General features: G+C 39.5%; 1 protein-coding gene across 1 annotated transcript in view; it reads left to right on the top strand.

The window, feature by feature from the left end:
* Positions 1-6242, top strand: part of LOC124787558 (spermatogenesis-associated protein 7 homolog) — a 106852-nt gene extending 100610 nt beyond the window's left edge. The window contains exon 9 of the mRNA XM_047254348.1: positions 4772-6242. Coding sequence (XP_047110304.1) covers positions 4772-5500 — 729 coding nt within the window. The 3' untranslated portion in view covers positions 5501-6242. The remainder of the gene's footprint in view (positions 1-4771) is intronic.
* The last annotated feature ends 13225 nt before the right edge of the window (positions 6243-19467 follow it).

Below are 19467 nucleotides of genomic sequence, written 5' to 3'. Positions count from 1 at the left end.
TCTTGCAGTACTTCCCATCTGGACTCACAAGAGCCTCTCTAAATCCGTTTTGACTTGCTGGACCCAGGAAATGGTTTTGAGTTGTTCTACATAAATCATGATCTTCCGAGTGAGTCTTGTTGTTGGGAGTCTGTGGATATGCCCATAAAATTTCATTCTTCTTTCCCTGTTGTCTGTCATGATATTTTTTCTGTCTGATTGCTGTTATCGTGCACTAGTATTGAAAGATCTCCAAAGGCAAGGCAAATAATTTGAAGTCATTTTTGTGACTTCCAAATCATATGGGTTTCCAGCAGTTTTGGTTAATAAGCTTCAGATGACTTTCCCCAATTAGTTCTTTTTGCAGCAGACACAAATTTTGCAATCAATCCAAACATACATGCACTAAGAAAAGAAGTGGTGTGTTCTTAAAACTATCTGAATGGTTTTCTGCAAATGGTCTGTCTCTCAGTTTTAAAAAGATGAAGTGTATTCAGTTCTGCACCTCAAGTGATACTACATAAGCAATATGTAAAACAAGCAGAGGAAGTAAGTTTACTCTTATTAAAATTACTTGATAGTTGATGTCTTTCACTTACTGCTGCAGTGTTGTCATGTCAGCTGCCGGCTACCGCTCAGTTGTAGGTGACACACAAACAAGACAGGTCACTTCACAAATGCTGGTAACGTGTATTGCGGAGTAATGTTGGAAGTTGCCACTACAAGGTATGTCGGAAATGTGAGATGCTATATCAACAGCTGATTTTAAGTGACCAATAATTAAACTGCATCAAGCAATGCTTTTTATAGCCCTGAATTTAAACTCTTGTCCTAAACTAGTCACAACCTCTTGATGTGCAATGTGTCTCAGAAAATGGTGATCAACAATCTATGGCAGAAATAAAATCATAATTCCTTTGTTCATGGTGATTAAAGCTAACATCTATGAGACAGAAAAAATTCAGTTTCAGCACTAAAAGGAAACTGTAATTTCTCGCTATCATTGGATACCTGAAACTATCCTCACACTGGCTACATGAGCTGCTGCATTACTAACCAGTAAGCAGTCCATGTTGGCACTGGATTGCAGATTATAGGAGAACAGGTAGATTCCAAATGAAAAAGGAATGATTGATTGGAAGAAAAATACGAGTAAGTAAAAAAGTCAATAATGTAATGAAAATGACATGCAAACTATTAAAAACACTGGGTGAAGTTGTTATATCTATAACTGTGCTGGCCTGGTTGCTATCATGAATAGCAGCCTTCAGAAATTCAGCTTCTTGTAATGTCTTGCAAAGCTTATCACATGTAAGTTGTGATTTCGATAACTGTGTATTGACAAGGAATTGTGGTCTTGTATGGAAGTATCAAGTAGCGATTGTTTAGTGGTGCGTATGAAATATGTGTGTGTGTTTGTGTTGTTTTCAATGTAGTTATCATGTGTGATGAAATAAAAGTGCCACATCCATGATTTGAGATCCGAACACACAAGAAAGGAAGCTGGACAAGGAATTGGAAGTGAACCGACCAACTGTTATGGCAGTTTGGCAATGGAAAACAGTTGGGGTGTGACGCTAAGTGCTCTGGTTGGAGGAAACCAGATCCAAAGTGCGGAGGTCAACTGTCAAGCAATTTTGATTGGACTGTAGCGTGAAAGCTTCAAAATTTTCAGGTGCCCATATTTCACATTGATGAGAATTTGAAGTGGAAAAAACATATTCTTGATCTTCTATAACAGCTCAGTCCAGCTACATTTGCACTTTGAATCACTGCATATCTTAGGGAGAGAGAAAGCATTAAGTTAACATATGTTGCGTATTTTCAATCAATTTTCATTGCTCAAAAACATGGTACAAGAATTATATGAGGTGCACCCACAGTTATCTTGTAGGCATCTGGTTAAGGAGGTAGGTATTTTGGCTACTGCTTGACTGTGTGTGTGTGTGTGTGTGTGTGTGTGTGTGTGTGTGTGTGTGTGTGTGTGTGTGTGTGTGTATCATGAAGTTTGTTGTACATAACAAACTGCAGTTCAAAAGAAACAATTATGTGTATAATTAAAATACCAGAAGAAAAAATGACATTTATTATTACACATTAAGGTTGACTTTAGCCCAAAAAGGGGTGCACAGTGTTGCCACTAAAATATTTCATCATTGACCTGTTATACGAACTGTCTCACAGACATAACAGGAACGCAAAATGTATAGACATCACAGTTGATAGAATGCTCGGTCACAAACATCATCTATTAAGAACAGCTGCTAAAATTAAAACTTTGTATAACAGTCTCTAGAAACTGTGTGGTACACCATGGGGATCCTGTGCATCATCGTTCGTTTTTTCAACTCTGGGATTGGTTCACCTTTTTGTGGAATGTTTCTTCTCAGCTTGGGAGCACATAACTTGGTGACACACAGTTCAACCGTATCATGTACCTTGTAATAGTACAATCAGACCCGCACCTACTTTCTGGCTACCCATCTCCATCTTTGCAGCAGGAAAGTGCACTTGTATGGGAGTACAAAAAATTACAGTAAAATTCTTATCTCCCTGTTCACTCAGATATTCCAACCATTAGCAAAGGAAGGCTTCGCTCTCGTCACCCATCCCTAGCAACTGCAGTGATGTTAATTGATAATGGCTGGAGACTCACATGGCAGATTAATGCTACTGCAGAACATCTAAAGATGTCACGGATATCAACCACCCACCTTGCTTTGAATTGCTATGAAAGATCTGGCTGTTTCTTAACTGAATAAGAGCCAACACTGGAAAGTGTGCGAATTCTCTCTACAAGTGGAAGAAAATAACTTCTCCAAGTTGTGACTGTGGCACGGGGAAGCAGATTGTTCACTATTTAATTCAAGAACCCTCCGAGAGTTTTCCCTTGTGATCCAACAGAGTTCATGGTGGTGATGCAGGTATCAGTAGACTACAGTTGTGGCTTGGATATTATTTTGTAATTTGAGACAATTGTAAATATTTTTATGGTAAGCTACAAAAAATAAACCTGACTAGCAGCAAAAGTGAAATTTATCCACCCAGAAAGCCACGCTGTTTAAAGTGTCACTTCGGGGACAGGGAGGCATTCTGGCCTCAGATTGAATCTGCCTGGTCAATTAACAGTGAGAGATGGTGTGCCAGCCAGTCTGGATGTGATTTTTAGGCAGTTTCCCACATCTAACTAGGTGATTACAGGGCTGGTACCCAAGTCTGCCTCACACATTTAGAGGACTTTTGTCCATTTTCACATCAATAACACTACATGCACACAGTTGGGTTACACATATTCTAATGCAACCGATGACCTCGCTGTTTGGTCCCCTCCCCTAAATTAACACTTCAACCAACACATATTCTGTCGTGGGCAGGTAACGGGTGGCGAAAGGAAGGGCATCCAGCTACCTGTGCCAAATCCATTAAGAGCCACACCAACCCTGTGCCAGTGTGGTATGAAAAGACAGGAAAAAACCAGAAGAAACAGGAAAATTAAAATCTGAAAACAAATTGAAAAAGTTTTGTCTTTGGTAATTCCTCCTATTCCGCAGCAGGTGGGGTAACTGCCAAACCACCAGATATCACACTGCACAGTAAACTTCAATATATCCATTTTGGATGTAAACTGCCAGCAGTATCCCTCCTTGAAGATGCGTGGGGTCCATTTGTAACAGTTTAGATGCACAAGCAGTAACACCACCTTCCAAACAGTTTGTGATTATAAACTACTTAACTAATAAAAATAATTTCAACTGTCGCAGTCATCATTTTTTTGTTTAGGTAGACATTGGATGAAACATCACTTTACCAAAGTGATATGTGAGGCTGCACTATTCAACACTTTATATCATTTGTGGCATAATCACATTTATGTACACTGTCATCTAACAAAAGAAGTCTGAGTAAAAAAACTCTAAAACTGTCATTCTTAATGTTGTCTTAAACATATTGCTGATTAATGCGTAATCTATTCAGCTGTAATGCATACACTCTCGGAATGCATGTGTCAACCTAGTGTTTGAATTACTACATTTACAATGTTACGTGATTTTAGTCAATGGTAGTTTCATTTTCATGATAGTGCCAGAGACTGCATAAATAGTGAAATCAACAAATTTCATAAAATCATTAGAACCAGTGTGACCAACTACTCTGATAAGTATGCCCACAAAGTGCATAACAACATCATTTTCTAGGTGATATATTACTTTTTCTAGTGTACAGCACCCTCAATTCCAATTATTCATTATTTGTTTTGATGCTGAAGAAATGACATTTTTTTATTGAAATATTGTCAGTATTAGAGATAGCCAAGATAATCCTTATGATGGTGCCAGCAGTAACTATCTGATAGTAAATAATTATTGATTTATACATATTTTTGTTAGATTTCAACAAATATTCACTTGTTACTTTACTTGTTTTTTAAATCCTCATCCTGTTAGCCAGGGATTTGACAATTTAAATTATGTAAATGGAGTCCGCAGTTCTAGGGGACTGGTGACCGTATATGTTAAGTCCCATAGTGTTCAGAGCCATTTTTTTTATGTAGATGGAACATACTACAAATTTCATTATCTTAAAACAAAACCTCATGTTTATATTGTAAGGTAATTAGATACTCCTCCTTACGATGGCAGTACCATCTTTTTGTGTTAAGTGGACAGATTTTTATTTCTACTCACTGAACTGGTAGCCTATTTGCATAAACATTGTTCTTGCATGAATCCTTATGTTCTGCTTTACCTTTTTTCTCATGTAATAAATTAAATCTATCTTTATCTTTTCACAGGTAAAGATGATTCAAGAAGTGAAAAAATTGATGGAACAGCTAGATGTGGAGGATGAAGATGTATATGAGGAGAAGTTCCTGGAAAAGGAGCCACCTTACAGATCATTTGTTAGGGACAAAAACTGTAAAAATACAAATGTACCTAAGTGTAATGTTGTTATAAACAGTATTACAGGAAAGACATCCCCTGAAGAGACAGGAATATGTGATCCGTTTGACGATGACCTGTTGCTGCAAGAATACAGGTCAGAGCTAAGAAAATTGGACATTGATCCAGAGAACTACTTCTTTCCATTGTCCAGTGGCGTTGAAATGGCTGTTGAATATATGTGTGCATACCCATTCACAGCAAATACTACTTCACAGGATATTTTAGAAGAGGAACTGTGGTTACATCCATTTAAAATAGACTTTTCTTTGGATACAGAATGTAAAAACAGTAAACTGCAGTCTCAGGTGGAATGTGACCAAGATGGCCTCACAGATGAACAATTAGGAAAGTTTTCGTGTGTGAACGATCCTGATAACATTAGTAGCAGTAGTACAGGTAACAGCAGTAGATACCTTATCCGCAACAACTCAGATTGTCAGCTGCAGGATATTGAGCATTTAATGGATCTGCAGTTAGGGCATCAGACTGCACTCACTTCTATAAACAAAAATTCAGAATGTTCACAAATTTTATGTTTGTCTGAAATGGTCACTGAGTGTAAGTTAAGCGATGTGTGAGTGCTATTATCACTAGGCAGGTCACTGAATTCCTTGATAAACAAAACATATTGTGTTGTGTGTCTCTAAAATGGTTGTATACACAAAATGAAGGATTACGATTTGACTAAACATTTCATTACACTCTTTAGTTTCCAGTAGCACTTATTTAATGTTGGAAGCTGCATAAGTTAAGTGCAATCAGAAACAAGATGCAGAATGTGAAACCAGAAAACACAGGTTCACATTTTAGAAAAATGAGCATAGAGAAGAGAGGAAAGATTGGTGAAGAGTACAGAGGAACACAGCATACAGTATTGAGATTCCTGGGACCATCAATGAATGACCAGTAGAGAGAAGATTGTAATGCTTCCCAAGAATTTGAATACTGTATGCTATATTCTACTTCATTGTACCTGCAGGATCTAGTCATAAATTGTGTGCCACTTAGTCTTATCTTTATCACATTTTACCAATTCTGTCATTTCATGTTCTCCCCATTTCTGATGAACTTTTGATTCTGAAAACTTAGGCTTACACTAAGTGGCAGCTTTTTTAAGTGCTATCATTTTAGCTTTATTTCAGCTTAATTTTGGCTTTACTCTCAGGATTTCAGTCCTGACTTTGTTGAACATTTTTAATTTTTAGATCATAATCAGTATTAATATTCTGCAGTCTTCTGCTGTGTGTTGTTGCAGTATTAAGATAACTGGTGCAGTTTTATATTGTTCCTAGGATGCTTGACTTAATTATTTTTACACAACTTAACTCCATATTTATGTAAAAAGTCTAATAAAATGTTTTTCTGAAAATCAACATTTGATTATATTCCAGTATGACACTTCATAATCTTCAGCACAGAAGCCAGAATTACTATCCATCTTCAGTTGTAACTGGTTTTTCTTTGCATGTTTTTCAACTCTTGAATGAGTCATTGACATGAAATTATGCAATAAATCATGTAAAGTGTTTATAACAAGTTACAAAAGGGAAAGTAGTTGAGAAGAGAAATTGTACTATGAAAAGAGAGGAAAACTATTCTTCAAATTTGTGAACAAAACACCAAATATACACTTTACTCCAGCATAGGAATGTTAATTTATATAGAAATTGTGCTATTCACTAACCACAAGATCCAAAATTTATATGTAGCATAGTACATTTGATTAGCCAGAACATTATGACCACTGATCTGCTATCGATATAAACCCATCCAGGTGATAGCAGCATCACCTGGCGAGGAATAACGGCTAGTCAGACACATGCATGGTGCTTGTAGTATCAGTGAGCGCATGTGCGTGTGTAGAATGGGGAAGGCATGTTATCTGTCTGAGTTTGACCAAGGGCAGATTGTGATGGCCCCAGAGGCTCAGCATGAGCATTTTGATTTTGGAAACTGCACAACTTGTCAGGTGTTTGAGAACAACTATCTTTGGTGAGTGTCTCCAATGTGTAGTGAAACCAAGGTGAAACCACTTCTAGATATTGTGGGGTTGGGCAACCACCTGTTATTACAGGTGTCAGATGTTGCAGGCTGGTAAAATAGGACAGGTGGTGTGCTGTGATGAAACTAACATCAGACTTCAGTGCTGGGCAGAAGTGTGTCTGAATACACAGTGCACCGAACACTCCTAACGACGGGCCTCTGCAGCTGACCACCCACGCATGTGTCAAAGTTAACACCACAACATCGGCAGCTACGGCCGAAATGGGCATGTGACCATTGGCACTGGATGTTGGACCAGTAAAAGAGCACTGCAGGGTCTGATGAATCACAATACCTTCTTTATCATGCTGACGGGAGGGCACAAATGCATTGTCTTTCAAGGGAACAGCTTCTTGACACACCTGCGGCGGGACAGAGATAAGATGGTGGCGACTCCACTAAGCTCTGGGGAACATTCATGTAGACATCCATGGGTCCAGTGGAGCTCATGCAAGGCATTTTGATGGTCGAGGAGTATCATACACCAGTTGCAGACCACGTACACCCCTTCACAACAATAATGTTTCCCGAAGGCAGTTGCATTTTTCAAAAAGATAATGCACCATATCATAAGACCAAGAGTGTGATGGAGTGGCTCGAGGAAGACAGTGTCAAGTTCCAATTGATGTCGGTTGATGTACTGGCCTCCCAACTCGGCAGATCTAAACCCGATCAAATGCATCTGAGATGTGAATGTACATGGCGTTGTAGCTCATCAGCCCCCTCCCCAGAATCTGCAGGAATTAGGTGACTTGTGCATGCAGATGAGGTGTCAACTCCCTCCAGCGATCTACCAAGCCCTAATTGCTTTAATGCCATGATGTGACATTGCTGTTATCTGTGCCAGAGGTGGACATACTGGTTATTATACAGGTGTTCAGAATGTTTGGATCAGTATATATCACACATAATGAAAGACATACACAATTGAGACTAAACATAACTTAAATTATTATGTCCACATGGAAAACCTGGAAAATTAGGAGGGTGGTGGGCTCTCTAAATTTTTTTCCTTGTGATTTCAACAATTCATAGTTCATTGTTGTGTTGGTGCACTCAGATGCTAATGTAATGAGTTAAAGCATTTTCTTAAGAGAGCTATCATAGTCCAAAAAATATAATTTTGTACACTTGAAAATATTATGTTGTTGCTCTCTATGGTTCTTCTTACATAATTGCTTTCAGGGTAAGTGATAGGTGTTGGTGTCATTTGTTACTGAAGTTACATCAGTTTCGGAAAATGAACCATAGTCTACTAATTTTTTTTTACATTGAATGAAGATTTGCATTGTTGCACTTACCTGCTTTTGACTGTTGAATCTGTTAAGAAATACACCATGAATGTTTAGATGTTACACTAAACAAGACAGAGAAAATCAACACACCGTTTTATCGTTTATATCCTGAAGACCATATGTCACCATACTTAATCTTTTTGAGACATTATAACAGACTGTAAGCCAGTGGCTTGTAGGAAACCTTGATGACAGGTGGGTTGGGTAAAGTCAATTTGAGAAAGTATCATGCATGCTTGAATAAATGCATGGTTACCATGTATACTTCTTGTGCATTCATCATTCCCTTTGACCTTGTCTCACAATTTTCAGTTCTATATAACCAATCCACTTATAAATTTTTGATGGTGAATTAAGGAAGGGCATTCTACAATTAAGTCCCTAATATTACATTCTACCAGTGCGCAGTGAGCAATGGTAACTAGGATATTTCTGCTTGTTTTCACACATTGTAAAATGTCCATAAAAGAATACCATCAAAACTTGGGAATATGTTGCAAAGTGGGTTTCTGCAGTTAACAGGAACCATCAAATAACTAAAAGCATAGTTAGTGAAGTATTATTATCACTGATGAGATTTTATTCCATCGAAACTTATCAGTTACATTTCTCTGCACACAAAAGTCCTCGTTATTTTGCTGATAGAAACTGCTAATGCTAAAAGATGTGTAAAATATCCCTTTACCATTAAAGTACATTGAAGATACATTCATAGGGATAGTGGAAGAGTTTCTTGAGCACCTGAATTATAAGCCATAAATTCAACTTCTGTATACAAGAAGACAGCATACTACCCTTCTTTAAACTTCTTACCTACCAGAAACCTATTCAGTTCTTGGCCACAGAATGTTCAGAAAGCTGACTCACAAGGAATAACATCCAGGTGCTCTCAGCCATCGCTACCCAATGCAGAAATGTACTTTATTGAAGATGACTTCACACTGAAAAGGTAATTTCAAATGGCAAAAGTATGTTCAGTATTTAGAAACACATAAAAGATTTTGAGAAGAATCAATTATAACAATCTTCAGACTCCTCGAATCTTCTCATCAACAAATGATACAAAATTGAAAGATGATGTACAGAATATTAGACTTCATAAATTACACTGTGGTTGCCTTTTAAGTGTAAAATTATATATTTCTACATCTACATGACTACTCTGCAATTCACATTTAAGTGCTTGGCAGAGGGTTCATCGAACCACAATCATACCATCTCTCTACCATTCCACTCCCGAACAGCACGCGGGAAAAACGAACACCTAAACCTTTCTGTTTGAGCTCTGATTTCTCTTATTTTATTTTGATGATCATTCCTACCTATGTAGGTTGGGCTCAACAAAATACACTCCTGGAAATTGAAATAAGAACACCGTGAATTCATTGTCCCAGGAAGGGGAAACTTTATTGACACATTCCTGGGGTCAGATACATCACATGATCACACTGACAGAACCACAGGCACACAGACACAGGCAACAGAGCATGCACAATGTCGGCACTAGTACAGTGTATATCCACCTTTCGCAGCAATGCAGGCTGCTATTCTCCCATGGAGACGATCGTAGAGATGCTGGATGTAGTCCTGTGGAACGGCTTGCCATGCCATTTCCACCTGGCGCCTCAGTTGGACCAGCGTTCGTGCTGGACGTGCAGACCGCGTGAGACGACGCTTCATCCAGTCCCAAACATGCTCAATGGGGGACAGATCCGGAGATCTTGCTGGCCAGGGTAGTTGACTTACACCTTCTAGAGCACGTTGGGTGGCACGGGATACATGCGGACGTGCATTGTCCTGTTGGAACAGCAAGTTCCCTTGCCGGTCTAGGAATGGTAGAACGATGGGTTCGATGACGGTTTGGATGTACCGTGCACTATTCAGTGTCCCCTCGACGATCACCAGTGGTGTACGGCCAGTGTAGGAGATCGCTCCCCACACCATGATGCCGGGTGTTGGCCCTGTGTGCCTCGGTCGTATGCAGTCCTGATTGTGGCGCTCACCTGCACGGCGCCAAACACGCATACGACCATCATTGGCACCAAGGCAGAAGCGACTCTCATCGCTGAAGACGACACGTCTCCATTTGTCCCTCCATCCACGCCTGTCGCGACACCACTGGAGGCGGGCTGCACGATGTTGGGGCGTCAGCGGAGGACGGCCTAACGGTGTGCGGGACCGTAGCCCAGCTTCATGGAGACGGTTGCGAATGGTCCTCGCCGATACCCCAGGAGCAACAGTGTCCCTAATTTGCTGGGAAGTGGCGGTGCGGTCCCCTACGGCACTGCGTAGGATCCTACGGTCTTGGCGTGCATCCGTGCGTCGCTGCGGTCCGGTCCCAGGTCGACGGGCACGTGCACCTTCCGCCGACCACTGGCGACAACATCGATGTACTGTGGAGACCTCACGCCCCACGTGTTGAGCAATTCGGCGGTACGTCCACCCGGCCTCCCGCATGCCCACTATACGCCCTCGCTCAAAGTCCGTCAACTGCACATACGGTTCACGTCCACGCTGTCGCGGCATGCTAACAGTGTTAAAGACTGCGATGGAGCTCCGTATGCCACAGCAAACTGGCTGACACTGACGGCGGCGGTGCACAAATGCTGCGCAGCTAGCGCCATTCGAGGCCAACACCGCGGTTCCTGGTGTGTCCGCTGTGCCGTGCGTGTGATCATTGCTTGTACAGCCCTCTCGCAGTGTCCGGAGCAAGTATGGTGGGTCTGACACACTGGTGTCAATGTGTTCTTTTTTCCATTTCCAGGAGTGTATTTTCGCATTCGGAAGAGAAAGTTGGTGACTGAAATTTCATAAATAGATCTCGCCGCGACAAAAACCGTCTTTGCTTTAATGACTTTCATCCCAACTCGCGTATCATATCTGCCACACTCTCTCCCCTATTACGTGATAATACAAAACGAGCTGCCCTTTTTTGCACCCTTTCGATGTCCTCCGTCAATCCCACCTGGTAAGGATCCCACACCTGCAATATTCTAACAGAGGACGAACGAGTGTAGTGTAAGCTGTCTCTTTAGTCGACTTATTGCATCTTCTAAGTGTCCTGCCAATGAAACGCAACCTTTGGCTTGCCTTCCCCACAATATTATCTATGTGGTCTTCCCAACTGAAGTTGTTCGTGATTTTAACACCCAGGTACTTAGTTGAATTGACAGCCTTGAGAATTGTAATATTTATCGAGTAATCAAATTCCAACGGATTTCTTTTGGAACTCATGTGGATCACCTCATTTCCATGATTTATTCAGTTTTCAAATTTATACTGTCTTTTTGATCACCCGGTACATCAATGACTTTTCCATCTGTAACAAAACAAGATGCCAAATTCATTTTGTGCAATAGCAAATGAAGTATAGTTTTAGAAAGATCAGTGAATGAAATTTTCACGGATGTTTTTAAGACGTTGATTACCACTTCTTTATCACTTAACTTTTTTTTTTTTTTTTTTTTAAGAAAAGCCTACTTTGTTTAATTTAGAGCTTTCTGCCAAGCATGTACCTAAAACATGATGACAAGGAGACAGAAGGAATTGACAGTGTTAAAGTCTTGGGATTATAGCTTGATAATAAATTCAACTGGGAGGAGCATACCACAGAACTGCTGAAGTGCCTAAACAAATCATTATTTGCAATGCGGATGTTGTCAGATATAAGTAATCTATATAAATACAAAAGCTGGCATACTTCACTTACTTTCATTCCACAAGGGATCATTTTTTGGTGTTACGTCATCAAGCCAAACTAAAGTTTTCCAGTTGCATTAATGTGTAATATGAATTATTTGTGATCTGAATTCAAGAGCATACTGCAGAGGCCTATTAATGGGCTGGGGACATTAGGTACTGCTTTTGATATATACAGGGTAGGTGTCCCAAATGTCACCCCTGCCCCTAATATCACTTACTCGTATTGCCAAGCTGCTATGGCTGCAACCTATGAGTTGCTGTACTAGCCTTGAGCTTCTGCAGTTGTGCCACAACCAGTGCCAGTTGCAAGCTTCTGTGGAGTGATAGTGGAAACAATATGGCATCTGCAGTGTTTGAGCCTGTGTCAAACATTTTTAACTGACTGCAGTAAACCAAGGAATCTAGCAGGTAGGTGTTTAGATTTAATAATTTCATTTATATCTCTAGGAAGTACGTTTAAATAAGGATTTCAGTTGTATTATTAATAGTGAGAAAAGTTGTTTTGAAGGACTGTTGTTTGTGTTGACTGAAGTGCGTCCCTAATATTGCCCCTCAGCGATACTGGAAACACCTATTTTAATTTGTTAATTGATCTATCTCATTGTTATCCAAACTCATTTTCTTCTTAAAACTGACTATACTTTATTAAATTCCTCATTTTTGTTGTTGTATGGCTCATACACAAGACGCCTGGGGTAAAGGAGAAGAGACTTGGAGCACGTCAAACCTTGTGCCTGCATGTTGGGCTGTCCAGAAAAAAGGTATAGAAATGCTGAGTGTGTCAAAGATGCTTGAAATACCCATCAACGATTCTAGAGTACATTAAAATATGTGCAAAAGCAGACAATGAAGAGGTAAGACGAAACTTGGAAAGAAACCAATGCTGATACCTGAGGTAGAGAAAGACCTGGCCAAGTACTGTGTGGAAATGGAAAAGAATTTCTTTGGTTTGATTTGAAACGATGTAAAGCAGACGGTGTTCCAACTTGCCTTAAGGAACAATCTGCCCTATGTCTTTTTTAAACCAGTGAACATGGCAGGTGAAAGTAGATGAACTTGTTTTTGAAATGAAATTGTTCCCAGTTAACAATACGAACAGCACAGTCACTGACAAGAGCTCAAGACAAAGTGAGGTCACGTCTCTGCCTTTTCTGAGTAGAACTTGGTAGAATCAAGTTCAACCCTGCCAGAAAATTTAATGTAGATGAAACTGGACTCATAAACATCCAAAGAAAACTGGTGAAAGTGATTTGTACGATAGGAAAATTGGCAGTCTAAAAGAGTCACTAGCAGAGAGGGGTAAGCTTACCACCATGATTGCCTATATGTCAGCTGCCAGACAATATGTCCCTCTGATGATAGTTTTCCACACAAAAAGCAGGACTTGAAGCTAATAAAGGAAACTTGTCCTGAAGCTATTCCAGGATTCACCCATCGGTCTGGATTCAATGTGACTTTTTTTGTAAGTGTATGAAGCATTTTGCCTTTTTTGTGAAGCCTACTGCAGAAGACCCAGTTACACAAAAGGAACCTAGAAGTCGTAAATCTTGCTAGAGGAAATCACATCATAATCGTCTGCCTTCCACCTCATAGTCCACATTGGGTGCTTCTTGTGGATATTCCTTTCACGAAGCCATTTAAAACTTTCTACAATCAAGAAATTGACAAGTGGATTTCCAATAATGTGGTTAGAACTGTGCTGCAATATGAAGTCGCTGCACTATTTACCAAAGCACTCATTGGCGCAGCAACCACGAGTAATGCACTGAGTGGTTTCCGTGGCACTCGTATCTAGCCTTATAACAACTTAGTACTTACAGAAGATGGTTTTATTCATGGACCAAACGGTAACTGACAAAAGTTTAATCTGAAGCTCAGTGTGGGCCTCAGCTGCTTGCAAATATAGCCACAGTTGATCTAGCATTTAGGCCTCTTTCATATAGTGTTGACAGCCATATTCAGTCTGCTGGTGGAGGTGAACCTCAACCTAAGTCACATTCCTTATTTGGTCCCATCTCACTCTACCCAGTGCTCTCGCCCAAGGATATAAAAGCTGTGCCAAAATTTCAACTACCATCTCAAAACCAAAAATGTGAAAAGTTCTCCTTATAAGAAAAAGCTGGAAATTTTTTATGCTTCTAAACATATAAGCAATTCAAATGACGCTTCAACAACAGGGAACAATGCAAAAGGGGAATCCTACCACCAACACTAAGAGGAAAATTTAAAGAAAATCTAAGATGTTAGGTTGTTCTCTCAATGTGGTTAGACACCAAGGATGATGATGATGATGACGTGAGTCTAGGTGACAATTCTATGGATGCCAACTATAAGTTTTGTAATAAGAAGTTTTCTGGCGACTTCAGTGGAGAACAATGGCTTATACGCTCTTCCTGTTTAAACTGGAATCACGAATTTTGAGATGCAGTGAATGTCAAGTGGGTAAGATACAATACATATTGTATGGCTCTGGGTTGTATCTCTACTGTGGTGCGATAATGGAGCAAGAGTGCAGTGGAGCAGGTCCATTGGTACACTGCACGCTAACAATACGACATTAGTGGAACAAGACTTTAATACATTAAAGTATTCTTCCCTGGTGTCCAGGCCAGGGGTAGTGCAGTGCATGGCTTTGGGACTTCCTGATGCTATCACAGCAATCTCTGCCCGAGCTCACACTGCCATGTCTGGCTCCCGTAATTGCGGTGTCAAGCAGCTGGCTGGCTGGCTGCATTGGTGATCGGCTAGCCTGTACAGCAGGGGTTGCTTCCCAGGATGGAGATATGTTTTTACCAGAGGACTCTCATAGACACTGAAGAGATGTGCTCAGGTAATCTCTCAACAGCTCTGCATGGTGTGGAGATGAGCAGCAGCATAGACCTTCCACCAAATAAGATTAGGAATGTCAATGACTAGTACTAGTCAGTCAGCAGCACTTAGTGCACCTCTTAGGTACTGCAACAGGTGGACAGTGCACCAAAAACCATCAGTTTGGTTCAGCAAGCTGGAGGTAGAAGTCTCCAAGTCTTCTCATCAGTAGTTGTATGGTCGGCAACTCACAGTGGCAGGTAGCAATCCTGAATGCAGAAATCATCTTGACGAACAGTACCAGCACATTGCAGGTAAAGTCTCGTAGCTGATGTATAGCAATGTAAAGATGAGGCCAAGGCTAAAAAAACTGAGTATTTATTACTGTTTGTCTGAGGTAATACCATTATTTCTGGTTGACCATGACCAAACGTGACCTACTTTTTTGGGCTTATGAGCAGCCTTCAGCATTCCTCTGTTTTGCAAGAATGACTTTCAGGGTCTCGGCTTCTTCTTTTTTCTTCACATCAGCTGGTTGACAAGTGCCCTTGTGAAGGGTACTTTACCTGCTCTCCGTAGCACTGTAACAACACTCATGTTACAACAAAAAACTGATAAATACGGTATGCGTAAATACAGCAGGCAGCGATTATCATTAACTCTGACTGTATCATGAGCGGTTTCCTCTATAACACATGGAGTTGACTGTGGTTGAATTCGGGTTAGCTGAAAGTATCTTGCAAGCTTGCGTTTAACGTTGTTGCAGCATAGAGACTTCTTAATAGGATTAAGTTTTAACTGTGACCTTGGAACCCTAGGATACCTCGCTATTTCATCGATGTCGGTCTAGTCTGCCCTGGGAGTCACAAAATAAACACAGATTAACGAGGCAATTATGGGACACAGGAAACTGAAGAAAGACAAAAATATACCATCTATTGTAATGGCCGACTGCACCGTCAACAAAACGTAAAATAACAGAGGGTCCCTTCACCACGGTTAAAGCTTATCGCGATTAAGTGGTGCCTGCACTGCATCAACGTTAAATGCACTTAGCACAATGCGTTCAGCTAAGTAGAAATTCGACCGCTGTTAACTCCGAGTGTTACACAGGAAAGCGCATGATACAGTCAGAGATGATGATAATCGCTGTCTGTGATACGTGCGCTTTTCAGATTACCATCTAACGTGGTTACTTTTACTGTTGGTTGTTTCACAGACATACATTACTAGACTGATACCATTGTAGAAATTGTCATTGGTATCACTGAAGTAGATCTTCAGAATCGCAATACAGTGGCTGGCGCGAAGGACGTGTAAACAGCTGATGTTTACTTATAAAGCAATCGTAATAAATGGGGTTTAAATTGATATAAGTACGCTACGTTTAGAGTTTTGACATAATGGTCAGTACATGCGTCGTGTTTGGCTGTAACTTTTCGTACAGCAGACGGAAGATACAAGAAAAGTAACGTGTCTCAATGCAAGCATAACAAGGAACACTTTATGTATTTTTGTTTTTGTACTACACGTATTAGACGTAGCTTAATGATGTGTTTTTAACCAGTTTTGGCCAACTTCGGCTTTTCTTCGAATAGTTTACTAATTATGGAAATTATCCTATAATTAGATGCGCTATTTGCCATTGATAACATGTGTCTTTATTCATTTGACTGTTATTACGAAAACTGCAGCCTAACGTCTGTATATGTAACTTGTTGTTCTTTTCCTAACACGGTTCTACAATGTGTGGAAAAAATAAAAAAAAGTTGTTGTATTAACTTAGGTATGTTGTTAAATTAACTTATTTATGCCATGTGTTGGAAAATTTGACTCGTTCCACATCATTACGAAATATCGTATTCATGATCCATGGAACTAGTATTAATCTAATCTAATCTGTGAAAACTCAACTAGTATGCAAATATTTGCTCAACTGCTGAACTTGTTTAGACGACCTCGTACAGCTCACAGCATCACTTCGTTCCAGAAAATCGTTAGTATCATACACAATCACCTTGACGCCGCAATCTTACCTCACTACACGTCAGACTTCAGTAGGAGATGCGCTTTTCAGCTTTTGTCAGTCTAGTAATGTATCTCTGTGGTTTGCTATTCTGATAAAATGTCTTTGTATGCATGACGTTTTACTATCTTTGCCGCTTTTGACCAATATACGGTCTTGTATTCCTGTACCTGCATTTCTTCATTTTTTTTTCACAGAAATGTTCTGTGTCATGAGTTTTCAAGTGCCTTCGTCTTATTCGAGAAATAAAACTCTTTCATCATATGTTGTTATAAATTGATTACAGCCTGTATGGGCACAGAAGAACTTGTTAATTTACTGGGGTAACGTTTTATTTTCTTCACGTCATTCAAGTCTCCAACCTGCTGTAACATCCACGCATATATTTATTCAGAATATACAACATTATTGTGTGTGGAATCTGAGTGAACATTCTCGAGATATTAATAAAAAAGGTCTTCGTTACTAAACTAATAAATAATTATTGTCAGCGTCATAATTTAACATTCTGTGAAAACCTGTCTCTCAGACAAAGCCTATGGAAAAAAGGCAATGAAAATCTCCATCTTTTGTTACCTATGATTCTTCTAGAATAATTCCTTCTTCTTATTCGAACTGTTGTAATGATCGGACGTGACTGATGTCTTGAAGCACTGAGGTCGGTAAAACACTGTATTTTGTTGTTAATTTAATATTTCAGAAACAGAGTTTGTGTCATTGAAAAGAATCTACTTTGTTGGAGTTTTATTTCATTGTCCTTCTCCTCATATATAAATGTTAAGTTTTTCTGATCAGCTACAAAGGAGTGCAGCCATTATCGCTATTGATCTTCAGTATGCATTATTGGTTAATGCAGAATAATAAGTGAGTAACATTAAGAAATACTTTTAAATGTTAATGCATATAATAAAGGTAGAGAAAAGACGTAAGATATATATATTATTTGTTGATAGTAAAACAATGCCTGAACCAGATTCGATAAGTGATTGTCTTATGTTAGCCACCATCTTAGTGAAATATTGCAGCGGCGGTTTTAAATCAAACTTTTAAACAGACATAAATGTTGATGGTCAATTTTTACCATAATAATTGCGTATTGGTGGCCCAGAACCTCAGAAATAATGAATTCGACTTAGATTGTGAATAATCTTTCAATATAGTGCAAACAGCATCTTAAGTGATAAAATCGTTCTCTGCTAAGGTATGAACCCCGATTATTTCGTAAGGACTTTTATGAAATATTTTTGACAGGAAAGAATAGATTAGTGTTGTGCATATGTGGTATTGTGTGTAAGACCTGTACATTCTGCTCAAGGAAAAGTTTTGCCACCTTGAATAACAGTTCGGTAAATTGTATGAGATCACTCTTGTGCATGGACTTAATAGCATTTACAGTGCTTGACTGACAATATTGCTACACGCTCCCAGGTGGAGATTTCATTAACAGAATAACTGTCTTTATTTGGGAGAGGCAGCGATTAAATGAAATCTCATATTACGCTAATAATAAGAAATTGGTTTTGTCGTAGTCCTGCCCACGATTTGTAAAATACTGCAATCTAACTGCATGCCACACTGTGTTCACTTACATCAAGGGTTTTACTTGGAATGTGAAAAGGAAGAAGATGGATTGAACTCAGCTTTACAGTATCCAAAAATTCGACAGAGATAATTTTCAGTTATGGGTGTATCAAATGGAAATTATCTTTCTAGTTGAGAAATTATTCCACATCTTTGACAGAAGTAAAGTAAGACTACTTGAAGGCACACATGTCCAAAACTTGTCGATGAGCTTAGAGCAAAAGTTGTGCGTTTTATTTCGCCTGGTGTGGAATCTGACCAGTTGCAAACTGTTTTCTCATGTACTATAGCAAATAGTATGTGGAATTGGCAGAAGACAATTCGTGAAGAGCGATCTGCAACAGATAAAGTAGCGTTGAAACAACAGTTCTTTAGTTATAAGATGTCACTCCATGATAGTGTTGCAGAAAGTGTTAATAAAGCTGAAGCATTAGCACAGCTCTTGCAGATGCTGGTGAATGAATGGGAAATACAGACAAAATTGGCAAAGTTTTAGATGGACTTCCAGTAAAATATGATTCGTTTGTTACAGCTTGGGACTCGTCTGAACAAAGCAGATATACTTTTGATAATTTACCAGTAAAGTTACTGAAAGAAGAGGCACGTTTGTCACAGACTGAAGAAATGGAAACTGCTTTCACTGCTGTTAATGGTAAGGGATAAAGATCAGGATCAGTGTTTGCAAAGCAATTTCAGTAAAAGTTCTATGAATAAGAAGAATGTTGAATGCTATTATTGTCATAATAAAAGTGCAAGAAAAGAGTGATGAAATCGTCAAGAGAAAACCAAGAAGCTAAACAGCATGCTCTCAGTGCAGAAATCACGAACATTTTGGCTGCTAATTGTAATAATGTTTAGCTTGCTGATGGTGCTTCTTCCAGACAAATGAGGTCGCACAAGGAATGGTATTTAATGATTAATCCACTAGCGCTGTACGACCTTCCTGTTCAGATAGGACATAATTCAGTTGTCTGCGCTGAAAGTATTGGATCAGTCAAGTTAAATGCAGCAGTAAATGGCGTATGGGAACCTTGTACACTGGAGGACACATTGTATGTACCTGATTGGAATCAGTCGAGTTAAATGCACC

This window comes from Schistocerca piceifrons, chromosome 1 (assembly GCF_021461385.2).
Source record: "Schistocerca piceifrons isolate TAMUIC-IGC-003096 chromosome 1, iqSchPice1.1, whole genome shotgun sequence".
In the NCBI taxonomy this organism is placed as follows: domain Eukaryota; kingdom Metazoa; phylum Arthropoda; class Insecta; order Orthoptera; family Acrididae; genus Schistocerca; species Schistocerca piceifrons.
Note: the sequence above shows the minus strand (reverse complement) of the source record. Positions and strands in the feature narration are given on the sequence as shown.